The sequence below is a fragment of the Monodon monoceros genome, unplaced genomic scaffold (assembly GCF_005190385.1).
Source record: "Monodon monoceros isolate NGI ecotype Baffin Bay Population unplaced genomic scaffold, NGI_Narwhal_1 Super_Scaffold_21, whole genome shotgun sequence".
Taxonomy (NCBI): Eukaryota; Metazoa; Chordata; class Mammalia; order Artiodactyla; family Monodontidae; genus Monodon; species Monodon monoceros.
The window spans coordinates 62,561,984-62,581,496 of record NW_021703778.1 but is presented as its reverse complement, the minus strand read 5'-3'; the positions used below and the strand labels follow the sequence as shown (position 1 = coordinate 62,581,496).

At 39.6% G+C, this 19,513-nt stretch overlaps 1 protein-coding gene across 1 annotated transcript in view; it reads left to right on the top strand.

Moving 5' to 3' along the window:
- MYO1E (myosin IE) overlaps nt 1-19,513 on the top strand; it is a 202,813-nt gene that overhangs the window by 94,057 nt on the left and 89,243 nt on the right. Inside the window, exons 3-4 of the mRNA XM_029236458.1 lie at nt 1,960-2,049; nt 5,097-5,191. Coding sequence (XP_029092291.1) covers nt 1,960-2,049; nt 5,097-5,191 — 185 coding nt within the window. The remainder of the gene's footprint in view (nt 1-1,959; nt 2,050-5,096; nt 5,192-19,513) is intronic.

Here is a 19,513-nt window from a genome sequence, read left to right as displayed (position 1 = left end):
ACCTCAAAAAAAAATAGGCCACTAACGTGTGGTTGGCCTCCTCTGACTTTGGCACTTGGAACTACGTTTGCTCTTGGCCCTTCTGTGACTCTGTAGTGATTTTCAGTTATGATTCACTGTCTCATCTGCATTTTCTCTTAGTGCCATGGCCTGACCCCAGAGCAGTGCTGGGTGTATCTGGATGTGCGGTGAAAATGGACCCCACCTTGTCTACTGCTGTTTCATGTTCAGCCCTTTCAATTCTGAAGATCTTTCTGTTCAGTGAAAAAGCAAGCAAAATTGCAACCCAGTCACTCCCCATTCTCACTTTCATGTATAAATATTAATTTTTAAATATTATATGATCCATTCGGCACTTGGCTCATTTGTGTTCAATAATAATACCAGCACTGCATCTCAGAGATGTTAACGTGACAGAATGAGCATCCTGAAGTGTATGAATTAAGGGCATTGCCTCTACTACATATCAAACATTGTGCCGAGCATTTTATACTGTTTCATTTAATTCTCATAACAAGCCTATCAAGTAGGTCCTATTTACCCCATCGTCTAATAACCACCGCTTAGAGATGTGACTCAAGGTCAGAGTAGAATAGAACTGGGTGTGGGGAGCTAGGCAATCTGACCAGATTCCCTGTGCTGCTCTATTTGACACTCAGGTCCTGATATACGAATATATAAATGTACCCTTGGAGGAGGAAATCTCATAGCTTTACATTCTTTCTTTTTTTTAAATTTATTTATTTTTGGCTGCATTGGGTCTTCGTTGCTGCGCATGGGTTTTCTCTAGTTGCGGCGAGTGGGGGCCACCCTTTGTTGCAGTGCACGTGCTTCTCATTGCGGTGGCTTCTCTTGTTGCGGAGCACGGGCTCTAGGCAGGGAGTTTTATCTCTTCTGTCCATTTTGTTCACTGCTGTATCTCTGCATCTGTAACAATGCCTGGCGTGTTGTAGACATCCAGTTCAAGCTAGTTGATTGTTGAATGATAAATGGAAATATTTTGTATGTTATAATAACACTTCATTTTGGGGGCATATGTAACACATTGTCTTCTGTGGGGCCTTCTGGGATTTCCCACACAGAAATAAAACCTTCTTCCCTAAACCTGATCTATGTGGGTTTGTAATTTTCTGCTCTGAATACCACTTATGGAAACAACTCAGTTCTCCAGAGCTTTGAAAGAGCAGGACTGGGGCTTCCCTGGTGGCGCAGTGGTTAAGAATCCGCCTGCCAATGCAGGGGACGTGGGTTCGCTCCCTGGTCCGGGAAGATCCCACATGCCCCGGAGCAGTGAAGCCCGTGCACCACAACTACTGAGCCTGCGCTCTAGAGCCCGCGAGCCACAGCTACTGAGCCCACGTGCCACAACTACTGAAGGTCGCGTGCCTAGAGCCCATGCTCTGCAGCAAGAGAAGCCACCGCAATAAGCCCACGCACTGCAACGAAGAGTAGCCCCCGTTCGCCACAACTAGAGAAAGCCCGTGTGTAGCAACAAAGACCCAACACAGCCAAAAATAAATTTAAAAAAGAAAGAGCAGGACTGTTCAGTTAATCTTATATCCCTCTACTTGTTAAACAGGTAAATGAATATGTTTTTAGTGTACCTAAGAGACATGAAATTTCCAAGGAAAAAATATTTGCTCTTTTTACTCCTTGGTCATTTGTTTCGTTTTTTCCTGGCTGTGCATGTCATCAATCTTGAAAGAATGTGCTTCAATTCACTTAAAATAATGATTTCTTTTAGTAACACTTTGGTAATTAAGTTAATTACTCTTCCTGGAGAACAAAACCTTAGCTAGTTGGTAATTGCTTTTGGCTTTATTTGTAATCTTTTAGAAGACAAACGTGAGCTTTTCCTTGGGACAATCATTATGAATTCTTGATAACATCTGGTTGCTTAATTCAAAAAATGTGTAGCTATGAAGATTAATGATAGACCTTAACTGGATTTAAACTCAGACATATATAGGATCTGTATTAATCTCAGTCAACCCTTTCAAGCAGATGCCATATTTTGGGGAAAAGGAAATTGAAATGTACCAAGGAGCGGTAAGTTACATGCCACTTAAATTACTGTAGTGTTTGGGGGCTTTTATGATGCATGGGCAATTGAAGTTTGCAATACATTTGCATTTTCTTATTATGAATTATTTATTGGGGAAACGCAAGTAGGTGACATTGTTAGATTTTTAATAATGTGCTGCTCTTTAGAGTACAGCTCAAAAAACCATAGGAGTATTATTATTGGAACATTATATACAAAATTAGTTAAACAGGATGTAAGACTTACAGCTTCAGGCATCTTCCTCCTTCCACATATGTCACAAAATTCTAAGGACTAAAAAAAAACACTACTCGGTAAAAAAATAAAATAAATAGGACAACGGGAACTTTTCTCTGCAAATCACTTAAGCTGTGGCTATGAGTGGAACATGAAAAATGAATCTTTTATTACTTCATTTATTAACGTGACCCTGATCTCTATTCAGATCCAGCTCCATAGCCATTTCAGTTGTGTGATCAAAATAGAATCCATAATCCTAATTAATATATTTCATCCCATGGCTCATCAGTTCCCCAGGCCTCCCCATCTCTGCATCTTTTTCCTTCCCTCTTTCCTTTCCAGCAGAAGCACAAGAGCGTTCATTAATCCTGACCCCTGGAAAACAAACAAAAGGGAGCCCACACAAATTCATCAGTTGAAGTGGAAGGCAATTTACCCAGAGCAAGAGCCCACCCCGTTGTTGCCAGATGAATGGTGCTGGTAGCTGGAGCCGAAGGAGGCTGCCACGCGAAAGACCTTTGATAATGCTGCCTTTATGGAAGCCCAGCACAAGGGAAACACTGTCAGTAGAGGCTGGGCCCTGCCCTGGCGCCCTGATCAGCAGGGCCTCGGGGCAGCAGGCACGGAGCCGGCTTGGCATCCTCAATGACAGCCAAAGCGGGGTGGGTGGAAGTGCTGTGTATTCGTGTTGTTTCTTCCCATTTCTCTGAGAAGCATTGCTACGTGAGTCCCTTTCAGACCATTCATCTTTTTGAAGAGTTCTCTTTAAAGAAATGCCCTAGAATTTTAAAAAATATATTTATTTTTAACTGCTAGTGGTAACAGAATGTTGTAAAATTGGTGTTTACTTAGTGCTAGGTACTATGTTACACTTGCAACCATAATAAATCAGCCCTGTATGCTGGCTATGGATTACTCTTCATCCCCATTTCACAGATGAGGAAACTGGAGCTCAGAGAGGTAAAGTACTTGAATATATTGAGTGTTGAAGCTGAGAGTTGAAGTCAGGTCTCAGTGACTTTCTTTCAAGGGTAAGGGAAGATCAGGTAGAGGAAATGCTTACCCTATGATTCTCATCGGTAGCTGAGACGTACCATGAATCCATAGATGGGAAGCCAATTTGAAAAGTAAAAAGTGACGTGCAGAGGTCAAGTATAACTAGCTAAGTGACTTTGAAGCCTTATTGGGCAATGACTTGCCCACTCCTTTCCCTCCACTGCTCACAGCTTTCTCTCTACTCCATTTCCTTCTATTTTCCATCCTTTTTTTTTTTTCTGGCCACGCAGCACAGCATGAAGGATCTTAGTTCCCCAACCAGGGATTGAACCCGTGCCCACTGCAGTGGAAGCTGGGAGTCTTAACCACTGGACCACCAGAGAAGTGCCTCATCCTCTTTTCTTTTCCTGTTTCCCTGTTTTCAAAGAGGTATTAAAGATAATAATTTGAGCAGTCTGGGCTGGAAGAAGACAATTTAAGACTCTTATCCTGCAGTGCCATCTACGCATCCCTTCTCACTATGAGGTGAAGGCAAGAATGACATTATTTTTGTCCCTGTATAGAATTATTCAGTCCATCAGTCCCAGGAATAAGCTAGACCCTCATGAGCAGTTTCCTTTCTGAGCTCCCCGCTCACATGTGGGGAGCCGTGGGCACTGGAAACACCAGTGCTTACCATTTGTGCAGGCGTCGAGCAGTCTCTCACCCCTTGTCACTCCACTCTGGTCCGCCAGAGCTTGCAGTGAGTGGCAATTTCTGGGCCAGGCCCCTTACACTGTAGTAACTTGTTGTGTAACAAGGCTCAAAGCTGGATTAAGTAAATTCTGCTTTACCACTGCGTTTTACTTACCTTTTCTAATTACTTTCCCATCCTTCATCTCGGTTACCTTGTGAGATGTGTACCATGGACATTATTATCCCCACTCTAGAGATGCGAACCAGAGAAGGGCAAGACAGAGTCTGAATGTCTTCTCCCTCTGGATTTGGCTTTCTTTTCACTCTTTTATGGTAGATAGTCTTAAATTTAAGGCGTGTTCTTCCTCCAGCTTTCCACCATATGAAGTATTATTCTTTTTAGTGATTTTTGAGGAAGTGGTGGAAGTGGTGCCAAGAAACGGAAGAAAGCAGGGCTGCAGTCATCCTGACGCAGTGAATTTATTGGTGGATTTATATTTATGCATAGCTAAGATATCCCATGAGACTGAAGCACAATCCCGCTATCTTGGTGTGGTAGGATTTTTTGTTTTTCCATATTGAGATGGGACAAACTGGTCAAATCTGTTTATCTCTTTAAAGAACTACACCTCCTGCCTTCTTCTAATGGAAAGTTTTTAAGTTTTTCCCTTATTTTCATATAGTCTCACTTAATTTCCTGTGGGGTCCCAGGATCTTTAACTTACCTCTTAGAAAAAAAAAAGTGTAGAAATTCTGAATTAGTACCAGTCAGATCCAGGTTTTTCGTAAGGCCCTCTTAAGACCTGTTGCCCAAATGTCTTCAGAAACACTTAGAAATGGAATGTGGTCTACAGAGGTGTGCTGGGTGGAAGGGTGTGGTATCGGAGTATCTGAAGACAATGGTTATGTCTGAAGGTTGAATCACATATAGGCCTACAGAAGAGTCCTTCCAAATTCCATCCTCATTGTTTTAGGTGTACCTCCTCATGACCTTAGCAAGTTTATGATTCTTGTATTATGCAACCTTTAAGACTGGAACTATACAGTGGTGTATTCATTTCCAAGGCCAAGAAAAGAAATGTAATGTGTTGCTCTAACTGACCATGGTTTTTTTGTTTTTTTTTTTTTTCTTTTTTTCTAGGCACAGTATGAAAACCCACCACATATCTATGCTCTTGCAGATAATATGTACAGAAACATGATAATTGACAGAGAGAACCAGTGTGTCATCATCAGGTATGGAAAAGAGCCTTCTTAGGTCCAGGGAACATGAGACCATGCTGTACTTAGGATTCTGTCACGGAGCAATGCTTTTGCAGTAGTTGCTCATTCCGGAGGCTGGTTAATGTATCCGAGTAGCAAGCAGCCTGTTAGCTTTGCCTTGGTTTGTTTTATAACTCCAATTCATAAAAGGTTTGAGCTTCTGTGAGGTTGCTTTTTATACCCCTGTCACTTAAGGCATTAAGGCCTTAGGGCGCATGGTTCTAGCTGGATCTTTCTCTGATTGTCATCAGGCCTTGAAATAAAATCTTAAGACACCTCCTCTCCCATTTGATTGTATTGTGGCTTTACTCTGAATTGGAGATCCTTTATGTTGCAAGTATAGTAAGCATGTGTCACTATTTTGTCAGCTGGAGTATTTTTCTCTAGGTCCTTCTTTTTCCTTAATAATTTAATATTGGGTTGGCCAGAAAGTTCGTTTGGGTTTTTCCATAACACAGAAAATCCTGAACGAACTTTTTGGCCAGTCCAGTAGTTCAAGTTTGAACATTTTTGGTTTTTTATCGTTTGCTTTTAATTTTCTGAGGGCATTACTGGTCAATGCCAGCATTAGGTGTCTGTAACTACATTTCACAGTCCTTGTAACCTGACCTAGCTCTTGAGTCTTTGCTGGATTGAAGTGCTTTTACAATTTTGTTTACCATTACGAACATTTTCAAACATACAGAAAATGTAAGCGTCTGTATTTCCATCACTTAGAACTTGACAGTTTTTAACATTTTGTCATATTTGCGTTCATCTTATTTAGTTACTTAATTTTTTAGTCCATCATTTTTCAAAAATGAAAATTAAAGAAAAAGGTTTTATGGATATTTACAAACACGAAATTAGAAAGAGAATTATAATAAGCACCTGTGTATCTATCATCCAGCTTGTAGAACTATTAATAGTGTACAATATAATAATATAGTGGCCAATCCTGTTTCACCTAGTCCTCCCACCCTGCCCCACTTGATTATTTAAAGCAAATCCTAGGGAGAAAATCATTTCATTTGTCAATAATTTAGCGTGTACCTCGAAAATATCATTCTTATCACACCTGAGAAAAACAAGAATAATTCTTTCAATGTTGTCTAATATTATCAGTGTTCCAGTTCCATGACTGTCTTATAAATTCTTTTCTACAATTGATTCATTTTTATTTAGGTTCCAAATGCTCACACTTTGTCCCGGTTGTGTGTCTCTCAAGTCTGTCGTTAACACTTCTCTCTTGTTCTTTTTGTTTTCTTAGTATTTGTTTGTTAAAGAAAAAGGTTTGTCCTGCAGAATTTTCTGTAGTCTGGTGTTAGCTAATTGTATACCGTGACTTTGCCCTGTCCTCTCTATTCCTGTAAATTGACAGATCTAACAGCTTGATCAGGTTCAGTTTCAATTATTTGGCAAAAAAATGCTCCATTATTGATACTGTGCACTTAATGCCTGTTGGTTTGTCTTTGTGTGATGTTCGGATTTCCAGTGGGTCAATCCATTATAAATTCTCATTTCACAATCATCATTTACTTGATGGTTGAAAAAGAATCATTTTCTGATTCTATGATCCCTTCTACATTAATTTATTAGTTAGAATTTTTATTTGTTTACCATAAAATACAATCTATATGGGAAAATTAGATTAAAGAGCTTGATTTGTTGTCTTTATTTACTAATTCTTCAAGCAATGAGTTGATACCCTAGCAGCAAAGTAAAATGCTTTTGTTTTCAGTATCATTCTACACTGGTAGATTTTAAATACCTTACCTGTTGAACAACACTGCAGTTTTCGTTTAGGCTCAAATAGTCCTACCTTTGGCCAGTGAAGGCCCTTTGTATTGGCTTCTTTGTCCCTTTGACATGACTCCAGTAGTCTTTGATAGTTTCCTTACTTAAGATGTTCCAGGCTCCAGCCGAGGAGTGGGGCAGGGCAGCCAGGAGGGAGTAAGAGAGCCTGAATGGAGGCCAGGTCAAAGGTCAGGGCCTTTTCCTGGCTGCCGTGGCAAGGATCCCTACCTGAACACTGCAAGTGACTTTTACCCTGGGTTTCAGAAACGTCTACAGGACTGAGACTGGACCTGCTAAAGCTGTCTCAGGGTATTGATGAAGTGTGTTGTTCATAGGACGTTTGCCATTGGGAAATGTGCCCAAAGAAAAGTAAATAAATGAAGCTTTAGATAAGAAATTGATGAAATAAATCTACAAAGAAGCCTTATTAAACCCTTTCATATCTTATATATGGAATATACAAGATTTATAAAGAAATATGTTCCTATAAGGCAGGGATAAGGAAATCAGGCTAAAAAACACATAACTCCATTTTATAGGTACAGATGGTACCTGTATGTGATTGTGATAGGAATGGGCAATGCAGATATGTTAATGACTTTTAAATTATCTAAAAATATCAAGTTCAAAATTTGTTCAAAAATCAAAAAACAAAACTAAATGAAAGGTGAATAATACAGTATAAAAAGTAGAGCAACAGGGGAGGACCTTCAAGATGGCAGAGGAGTAAGATGTGGAGATCACCTTCCTCCCCACAAATACATCAAAAATACGTCTACGTGTGGAACAACTCCTATAGAATACCTACTGAACGCTGGCAGAAGACCTCAGACTTCCCAAAATCCCTATGGCTAACAGGGTCTTGGTGCTCCAGCCGGGTGTCAGGCCTGAGCCTCTGAGGTGGGAGAGCCGAGTTCAGGACATCAGTCCTCCAGAGACCTCCTGGCCCCTTGTAATATCAGTCGGCGAGAGCTCTCCCAGAGATCTCCTTCTCAATGCTAAGATTCAGCTCCACTCAACAACCAGCAAGCTCCAGTGCTGGACACCCTACGCCAAACAACTAGCAAGACAGGAACACAACCCCACCCGTTAGCAGAGAGGCTGCCTAAACTCATAATAACTTCACAAACACCCCAAAATACACCACCGGATGTGGTCCTGCCCACGAGAAAGACAAGATCCAGCCTCATCCACCAGAACACAGGCACCAGTCCCCTCCACCAGGAAGCCTACACAACCCACTAAACCAACCTTAGCCACTGGGAGAAGACACCAAAAACAAAGGGAACTACAAACCTGCAGCCTGTGAAAAGGAGACCCCAAACACAGTAAGTTAAGCAAAATGAGAAGACACAGAAATAATACACAGCAGATGAAGGAGCAAGGAAAAAACCCACCAGACCAAAGAAATGAAGAGGAAATAGGCAGTCTACCTGAAAAAGACTTCAGAGTACTGATAGTAACAATGATCCAAAATCTCGGAAATAGAATGGAGAAAATACAAGAAACATTTAACAAGGACCTAGAAGAACTAAAGAGCAAACAAACAATGATGAACAACACAATAAATGAAATTAAAAATTCTCTAGAAGGAATCAATAGCAGAATAACTGAGGCAGAAGAACAGACAAGTGACCTGGAAGATAAAATAGTGGAAATAACTACCACAGAGCAGAATAAAGAAAAAAGGATGAAAAGAATTGAGGACAGTCTCAGAGACTTCTGGGACAACATTAAATGCACCAACATTCTAATTATAGGGGTCCCAGAAGAAGATGAGAAAAAGAAAGGGTCTGAGAAAATATTTGGAGATTATAATTGAAAACTTCCCTAATATGGGAAAGGAAATAATCAAGTCCAGGAAGTGCAGAGAGTCCCATACAGGATAAATCGAAGGAGAAACAAGCCAAGACACATAATAATCAAACTATCAAAAATTAAATACAAAGAAAAATATTAAAAGTAGCAAGGGAGAAGCAACAAATAACATACAAGGGAATCCCCATATGGTTAACAGCTGATTTCTCAGCAGAAACTCTGCAAGCCAGAAGGGAGTGGCAGGTCATATTTAAAGTTATGAAAGGGAAAAACCTACAACCAAGATCACTCTTCCCAGCAAGGATCTCATTGAGATTCGACGGAGAAATTAAACCCTTTACAGACAAGCAAAAGCTAAGAGAATTTGGCACCACCAAACCAGCTTTACAACAAATGCTAAAGGAACTTCTCTAGGCAGGAAACACAAGAGAAGGAAAAGACCTACAATAACAAACCCAAAACAATTAAGAAAATGGTAATAGGAACATATATATCGATAACTACCTTAAATGTAAATGGATTAAATGCTCCAACCAAAAGACATAGACTGGCTGAATGGATACAAAAACAAGTCCCGTATATATGCTGTCTACAAGACACCCACTTCAGACCTAGGGACACATACAGACTGAAAGTGAGGGGATGGAAAAAGGTATTCCATGCAAATGGAAATCAAAGGAAAGCTGGACTAGCAATTCTCATATCAGTTAAAATAGACTTTAAAATAAAGACTATTACAAGAGACAAGGAAGGACACTACATAATTATCAAGGGATCAATCCAAGAAGAAGATAACAATTGTAAATATTTATGCACCCAACATAGGAGCACCTCAGTACATAAGGCAAATGCTAACAACCATAAAAGGGGAAATTGACAGTAACACAATCATAGTAGGGGACTTGAACACCCCACTTTCACCAATGGACAGACCATCCAAAATGAAAATAAATAAGGAAACACAAGCTTTAAATGACATTAAATAAGAGGGACTTCCTTGATATTTGTAGGTCATTCCAACCAAAAACAACAGAATACACTTTCATCTCAAGTGCTCGTGGAACATTCTCCAGGATAGATCATATCTTGGGTCACAAATCAAGCCTTGGTAAATTTAAGAAAATTGAAATTGTGTCAAGTATGTTTTCCTACTACAACGCTATGAGGCTAGATATCAATTACTAGAAAAAAACTGTAAAAAATAAAAACACATGGAAGCTAAACAGTACGCTACTAAATAACCAAGAGATCACTGAGGAAATCAAAAAATACCTAGAAACAAATGAGAATGAAAACACGACAACCCAAAACCTTTGGGATGCAGCAAAAGCAGTTCAAGAGGGAAGTTTATAGCAATACAGTCCTACCTCAAGAAACAAGAAACATCTTAAATAAACAACCTGACCTTACACCTAAAGCAATTAGAGAAATAAGAACAAAAAAACCCCAAAGTTAGCAGAAGGAAAGAAATCATAAAGATCAGATCAGAAATAAATGAAAAAGAAATGAAGGAAACGATAGCAAGGATCGATAAAACTAAAAGCTGGTTCTTTGAGAAGATAAACAAAATTGATAAACCATTAACCAGACTCATCAAGAAGAAAAGGGAAAAGACTCAATAGAATTAGAAATGAAAAAGGAGAGTTAACAACTGACACTGCAGAAATACAAAGGATCATGAGTGATTACTTACAAGCAACTATATGCCAATAAAATGGACAACCTGGAAGAAATGGATAAGTTCTTAGAAAAGCACAACCTTCCGAGACTGAACCAGGAAGAAATAGAAGCTATAAACAGACCAATCACCAGTAGTGAAATTGAAACTGTGATTAAAAATTTTCCAACAAACAAAAGCCCAGGACCAGATGGTTTCACAGGCAAATTCTAACATTTAGAGAGGAGCTAACCCCTACCCTTCTCAAACTCTTCCAAAATATAGCAGAGGGAAGAACACTCCCAAACTCATTCTACGAGGCCACCATCACCCTCATACCAAAACCAGACAGAGATGTCCCCCCAAAAGAAAACTACAGGCCAATATCACTGATAAACATAGATGCAAAAATCTTCAACAAAATACTGGCAAACAGAATCCAACAGCACATTAAAAGGATCACACACCATGATCAAGTGGGGTTTATCCCAGGAATGCAAGAATTCTTCAATATATGCAAATCAATCAATGTGATATACCATATTAAGAAATTGAAGGATAAAAACCATATGATCATCTCAATAGATGCAGAAGAAGCTTTCAACAAAATTCAACACCCATTTATGATAACCCTGCAGAAAGTAGGTATAGAGGGGACTTACCTCAACATAGTAAAGGCCGTATATGACAAACCCACAGCCAACATCATCCTCAATGGTGAAAAACGGAAAACATTTCCACAAAGATCAGGAGAAGACAAGGTTGCCCACTCTCACCACTGTTATTCAACATAGTTTTGGAAGTTTTAGCTACAGCAATCAGAGAAGAAAAAGAAATAAAAGGAATCCATATCGGAAAAGAAGAAGTAAAGCTGTCACTGTTTGCAGATGACATGATACTATACATAGAGAATCCTAAAGATGCTACCAGAAAACTACTAGAACTAATTAGTGAATTTGGTAAAGTAGCAGGATACAAAATTAATGCACAGAAATCTCTGGCATTCCTGTACACTAATGATGAAAAATCTGAAAGAGAAATTAAGGAAACACTCCCATTAACCATTGCAACAAAAAGAATAAAATACCTAGGAATAAACCTACCTAAGGAGACGAAAGACCTGTATGCAGAAAATTATAAGACACTGATAAAAGAAATTAAAGACGATACAGACAGATGGAGAGATATACCATGTTCTTGGATTGGCAGAATCAACATTGTGAAAATGACTATACTACCCAAAAGCAGTCTACAGATTCAATACAATCCCTATCAAACCACCAATGGTATTTTTCACAGAACTAGAACAAAAAATTTCACAATCTGTATGGAAACACAAAAGACCCCAAATAGTCAAAGCAATGTTGAGAAAAAAAAAAACAGCTGGAGGAATCAGGCTCCCTGAGTTCAGACTATACTACAAAGCTACAGTAATCAAGACAGTATGGGGCTTCTCTGGTGGCGCAGTGGTTGAGAGTCCGCCTGCCGATGCAGGGGACATGGGTTTGTGCCCTGGTCCGGGAGGATCCCACGTGCCATGGAGCGACTGGGCCCATGAGCCATGGCTGTTGGGCCTGTGCGTCCAGGACCTGTGCTCCGCGGCTGGAGAGGCCACAACAGTGAGAGACCCACATACCACAAAAAAAAAAAAAAAAAAGACATTATGGTACTGGCACAAAAACAGAAATATAGATCAATAGAACAGGATAGAAAGCCCAAAGATAAATCTACGCACATATGGTCACCTTATCTTTAATAAAGTAGGCAAGAATATACAGTGGAGGAAAGACAGCCTCTTCAATTAAGTGGCGTTAGGAAAACTGGGCAGCTACATGTAAAATAATGAAATTAGAACACTCCCTAACACCGTACACAAAAATAAACTCAAAATGGATTAGAGACCTAAATGTAAGGCCAGACACTATAAATCTCTTAGAGGAAAACATAGGAAGAACACTCTGACATAAATCAAAGCAAGATCTTTTTTGACCCAACTCCTAGAGAAATGGAAGTAAAAACAAAAATAAACAAATGGGACTTAGTGAAACTTAAAAGCTTTACACAGCAAAAGAAACCATAAGCAAGACGAAAAGACAACTCTCAGAATTGGGGAAAATATTTGCAAACAAAGCAACTGACAAAGCATGAATCTCCAAAATATGCAAGCAGCTCGTGCAGCTCAGTATGAATCAAACAGCCCAATCCAAAAATGGGCAGAAGACCTAAATAGGCATTTCTCCAAAGAAGATATACAGATTGCCAACAAACACATGAAAGGATGCTCAAAATCACTAACCATTAGAGAAATGCAAATCAAAACTACAATGAAGTATCACCTCACAGCAGTCAGAATGGACATCATCAAAAAATCTACAAACAATAAATGCTGGAGAGGGTGTGGAGAAAAGGGAACCCTCTTGCACCGTTGGGGGGGAATGTAATTTATACAGCCACTATGGAGAACGGTATGGAGGTTCCTTAAAAAACTAAAAGTAAAACTACCACATGACCCAGCAATCCCACTCCTGGGCATATATACCCTGAGAAAACCATAATTCAAGAAGAATCATGTACCACAATGTTCATTGTAGCTCTGTTTACAGTAGCCAGGACATGGAAGCAACTTAAGTGTCCATCGACAGATGAATGGATAAAGAAGACGTGGCACATGTATATAATGGAATATTACTCAGCCATAAAAAGAAACGAAATTGAGTTATTTGTAGTGAGGTGGATGGACCTAGAGACTGTCATACAGAGTGAAATAAGTCAGAAAGGGAAAAACAAGTACTGTATGTTAACACATATATATGGAATCTGAAAAAATGATTCTGAAGATCCTAGGGGCAGGACAGGAATAAAGGCACACGTAGAGAATGGACTTGAGGACACGGGGTCGGGGAAGGGTAAGCTGGGACGAAGTGAGAGAGTGGCTGGGACGAAGTGAGAGATTGGCATGGACATATATACACTACGAAATGTAAAATAGATAGCTAGTGGGAAGCAGCCACATAGCACAGCACGATCAGATCGGTGCTTTGTGGCCACCTAAAGGGGTGGGAGGGAGACACAAGAGTCGAGGGCGTATGGGGATATATGTATACATATAGCTGACTCACTCTACATATACATATATATGTATAGCTCACTCAGTTTGTTATATAGCAGAAACTAACACTCCACTGTAAAGCAATTATACTGCAATAAAGATGATAAAAAAAAAAAAAAAGATGTTCCAGGCTCATCTTGTACCTTTTCTGCCAAGCCTTGGAACCAGCCATTTCATCAAAAAGCCCTGGTTCAGTTTAATGGGAAATAGTATTTAGAGACCATCAATCTAGTCACTAAGAGTGCTCACTGCTGTCTGTTAACAGTGCTTCTTATTCTTTTCAGAGGACAAAGGCAAGGAATATGAACTTTTTAAGAAAAAAATGAAACATGAGTTCGTACTGATAATGTCCAGTTCATTTTTTTTTTGTAGTTTTTTCGCCCCGCAGCATGTGGTATCTTGGTTCCCAGACCAGGGATCGAACCTGTGCCCCCTGCAGTGGAATTGCAGAGTCTTAACCACTGGACTGCCAGGGAAATCCCCCAGTTCATTTTTAAGATTATAGGGTTTTTACTTCTTTGGTTTCTATATTTGTATCCCCATTTTTCGTACGTTGAAAACCTCGATTTCTGATGACATTATTACAGTTACTTGCTCTATAATGTGTAGGTGCATAAAACTATAAATAAATAAGTATATATAGGTATACTTATACATAAATAATATATATTACATAGTAAATAATGGGATAAAGCAAAAAAAGTAATTCTGTTAATGCTTGAAGATGACAATACCAACATTATTCGTAGCAATACTGAATTCACTTAAAATTTTTTTGTTCTTTCTGGTCCTTAGGATGTACAGTCAAAATATTGGGTTTTAAAAGTCCCTTAAAATAATTCTTTTCTGTGTCATTAACATGCCAACTTGAACTACAGTTAGATTCATTTATTTCATTTTGGGTTTTAGGAGTTTAAATTCTTTTAAATTTTAATTTTGTTATATAATTGTATAAATCATTACAGAGCTCCAAAGTCAAAACTATAAAACAAAAACATTGAAGCGTTTCAGGATACAGACTTCATGACATCTTACCTCTAAATGTTTCTCTATGCATGTCTAGAAAATAACGTTCTCTAACTTAGCCCCAATACCATTATCACAACTAAATAATTAATACTAACTTAATATCATCTGAAGATAAGCAGTCTCTATGTAAATTTCTGTGATTGTGGCAGACATGTCCTTTCTTGCCAGTTTATGTAAATCAAGGAACACTGGCTGCATTTGGTTATGAGTCATTTTCTTAATCCTACCACAGTTCCCCTCTCCCATTATTTTTTTTTTCTGTTGACTTAATTCAAGAGACCAACCTACTTTTCCTATAGACACCTTTTAGATTGGTTCATTTGCTTCCTCATGGTCTCATTACTCTAATTCCTTCAATTTTCTGTAAATTGGAAGTTAGATCTAAGTATTTAATTAGCTGCAGGTGAAGCCCTCTGGAAGGAACATTAGGTATTGATGAGTTTGGTTGCTGAATTGGAAATGCTTCTGTTTGACCCCAAGTGGAGGTCACTGGCCAATAGAGAGGTGGGAGGTGTTTTCTTGACTTGAATTAAATGAGAGAGGATAGGATGAGTTTTCTAACATATTCCCTTGCCCTTTTTCCTTCCTCCTGGGCCCCTAGTGAGATGAGAAGGAAGGGAATGGTCTTGTTGCATGAGCTTCTCCAGTTTGGAGCTACTTCTTTTTTTCGTAGCCCTACCCTTTCCCTAACTTGGATCCCCTCAGTCTGTCGTGCAGGGTACACTTGCCCTGAAGCAGGACACATGCCCACTTCTAGGATCCTTCTTTCCAGTGTTCAGGTGGCAAAGACTTGAAGGCCCTGCTCCAGGGATTTCTATTGCAGTGTCTGTGCTTTAATATAGGAGATGGTGGAACAGGGAGCTGCTTTGACTTCTGACACTAACCACCCTACGTCAAGCCAAACTTCACACGTGAAAGGCACAGTCCTCCACAAGACACCAGCTGCAAGTTCCGGGGTTCCCACCAACCCCTCAATTTCAGTAATTTACTAGAATGACTCACAGACCTCATGAAAGCACTGTACCCTATGGTTACCATTTTATTAGAGCAAAAGGATACAAAGCAGAACCAGAAAAGAGTAGAGACACAAGGGCAAGGTCTGGGAGAGGTCCACGTGTGATGCTTCTGGGCATCCTCTCCCCATGGAGTCATGGATGGTGTTTCCTCCTTCCATTCGTGGTGTGGGAGTTGACAGTATTGCCAACTAGGAAGTTCACCCAAGCCTTTGCTGTCCAGAGATTTTATTTGGGCTCAATCACATACTGCCTGCATGACTGACCGGAAGTCTCCAGCCCTCCTGAAGATTTGGTCCAATATCTGTAGCCTCCATTTTCTCCCTGGGTCAGAACTTAGACACGGCTTTCCAAAGCTCTTAATCATAAATTACTGGCCAGTTCCCAAAGACCCCAGACAAATTTCTTTACTACCCAAGAGCTGTGCCTCATCTGCTTTGAGAAAGTAGATTTGCTATCTCTGCTGTGCTGTGGTTCACTCTCACCAGCTCTGTGATCCTGGGCAGCAAACCTAACACTCATCTGGGCCTCATGTCTTCACTTATGAGTGAACTGATTGACCAGATGACCTCTGAGGTCTCGCCTGCTTTGGGGGTTTTGGAACTCTTCCAAATAATGCTTGAGGGAAGGGAAGGCAGGGAAATGCTGTTCTGGGTAGAGAAGCCCAAGTTTGCAGCCACTGACATGGGAGAGCTGGGTGCTCATTCAGCTAGGGCTGAGTCCAGTGCTGCCTACCTGAATGCACTTGTGAACAGAAAACAAACAAAACCAATTTTCCTGGGGGCTGGAAGAAAAGTCTGCTCCTTGTGCAAAGGGCTTCTGCCATAGCTGGAGAGACTAGGAATTTTTAGTATCCTTTAATTAGGAAATTAAAAATTAATGATGATCTAATCTCTCTGGTGTTCTTTTAGACTTTCTCACCTTCTGTTTTCCCTGGTATATGACCTTATCTACATGATGAAATGCATATGCTTTATCTTTTATTTATCTATTTTTAATTTTAAAATAAATTATTAAATTTTTGTATCTGATTTGTTAAACATTTTATTAATAATATATGTATATAAATATATTTTGTTTACAGCATTTAGCTTTAGAGAGAAATGTATTTGGGATTTCCAGGACAATACATATTTTATGCATTTTAAATCATGCTATAGAAGAAACTGAAATGAAGGTCAAATACATTTAAAGAAGTTTTTTAAAAGAAAATTATATTAATATAAGAAAAAATTTCTATGATTTTTTTAGATTGAAGTATGATTGACCTACAGCACTATGTTAGATCTAGGTGCACAACATAGTGATTCGATATAGCTGTACATTACGCAGTGATGACCGTGAAATGTGTGCGCTTAGATGGAATAATGCAGCACATAGAAGCAATCGTATCAGTTCCATCCCAACCTTATGTTTTCTGAAGAGGTGGATACAGTGACAGGATGGACTGGCAGCTGATTATTTCTGGATAGAAATCAGTGTAACAAATTGAATTTAAAAAGAAAGAAATCAAGGAAGAAGACAAGCTGCTTTCTCAAGTGCAGACCTCCATCCAAGCCTTGGCCCTGAGTTTGTTTTTTTAATTGAAGTATAGCTGATGTACGGTAATATGCACAGGTGTATAATATAGTGATTCACAATTTTTAAAGTTTATACTCCCTTTATAGTTACTATAAAATATTGGCTATATTCCCCGTGTTGTCCCGTATGTCCTTGTAGCTTACTTTATACATATTAGTTTGTACTCCTTAATCTCCCACCACTATCTTGCCCCTCCCCACCTCCCACTGATAACCACTAGTTTGTTCTCTCTGTGAGTCTGTTTCTTTTATGTTACATTCACTAGTTTGTTGTATTTGTTAGATTCCACATATAAGTGATGTCATTTGTATTTGTATTTGTCTTCCTGTGTCTGACTTGTGTCACTTAGCATAATGCCCTCCAAGTTCATCCATGCTGCTGCAAAGGCAAAATTTCTTTTTTATGGCTGAAGAATATTGCATTGTGTATATATACTACATCTTCTTTATCCATTCATCTGTTGATGGACACTTAGGTTGCTTCCGTGTCTTGGCAATTGTAAGTAATGCTGCAATGAACATGTGTCTTTTCCAATTGGTGTTTTTGTTTTTTTCAGATATATACCCAAGAGTGGAATTGCTGGGTCACTCTATTAGAGTAGTTCTATTTTTAGTTTTTTGAAAACCCTCCATACTTTTTTCCACAGTGGTTCCACCAATCTATATTCCCACCAGCAGTGTCCTGCACATCCTCGCCAACATTTGTTAGTTGTGTTCTTTTCAATGACGGCCATTCTGACGTGTGTGAGGGGATATCTCATTGTGGTTTTGATTTGCATTTCCCTGATAATTAGTGATGTTGAGCATCTTTTCATGTGCCTGTTGGCCATCTGCATTTCCTCTTTGGAAAAATGTTTGTTCAGTTCTTCTGCCCATTTTTTATCAGGTTGTTTATTTCTTTGATGTTGAATTCTATGAGCTGTTTATATAAGTTGGATATTAACCCCTTATTGGTCATTTCATGTGCAAATATTTTCTCCCATTCAGTAGGTTGTCTTTTTGTTTTGTCAGCGGTTTCCTTTGCTATGCAAAAGCTCTTAAGCTTAATTAGACCCCATTTGTTTATTTTTGCTTTTCTTTGCTTTAGGAGACGGATCCAAAAAATATTGCTGCGATTTATGTCAGAGAGTGTTCTGCCTATGTTTTCCTCTGGGAGTTTTATAGTATCTGGTCTTACATTTAGGTCTTTACTCCATTTTCAGTTTATCTTTGTGTATGGTGTTAGGGAGTGTTCTAGTTTCATCCTTTTACGTGTAGCTGTCCAGTTTTCCCAGCACCACTTATTAAAGAGGCTGTCCTTTCTCCATTGTATATTCTTTCCTCCTTTGTTGTTGATCAGTTGTTGGTCCTGAGTTTTGAAAACATGTACAGACTTGATTTGTCAAAATAGCTGGAGTTGAGCAGCCTCAGGTCGACTGACTGGCCAACCAGACTCACAAGTGAGTGTGAATTAGACCCCAGTTCATGATTTTATAAGGAGAATTCTGCCTGTGGTGGACTGCTCTGTTGATTATTTCCCTGGAACACAGTCCATGAGGGTTGCTGGGTTACCATTAGAGGGTTGGATTCCGAGCCGAGGGATGATCACAGTGGCTAATGTCGTCATGTCATGGCCCCCACTTTTATCTGGAGACAGTAGTCTGCCCCTCAGTAGTTTGTTTACTTGGGGAAAACCCATCGTGTCTGCTGTTGATTTTTCCTGTCCTGACTCCGTGTAGGCCAACCCCTTTGTATTAACCTACCCTTTGTCCTGTCAGCCCCTACCATACAGTAGGTTAAGTTCTATCAGGAATAAACAGACAGGATTTGCCTTAATGTTTCCCGAGTCTTCCCCAAGAGCTCACTGGCAGACAGGTCAGGGAGAGTGGCTGCCGTTGATGCTGATTTCATCCACTGTGCCTTGCGTTCACTAATTTAACTTTCCGGGGATAAATATCTCCCATTCCTGAATTGCCCTGTTCGCTCAGTGCCTATAAAGACATCTAGGCTACCCTTCTCAAAATTCTCTTTCAACGATTTATGGTAGACCCACGGCATCCAATATCTTTTTTCAAGCCCCCCAATTTATTCTAGTTGAGCACCAAGACTAAGCCTCCTGAAATCCTCATTCCTAGGCTGGGTGATCTGCAGATAAACCTTCAGGCCTTGGTGATGTCTTGCAGGTCTCTGAGCAGAGACACGATACCACGGAAGGCTGGTTCACAAAGGCGAGTCTATGGGTAGAAAAGTGATGGGATCTTGAGCAAATCAGATGTGTAGTGAGGTTATGAGGGCCTGACCGGAGTTGGAAAGGCAAAGAGGAAACTGATGTGT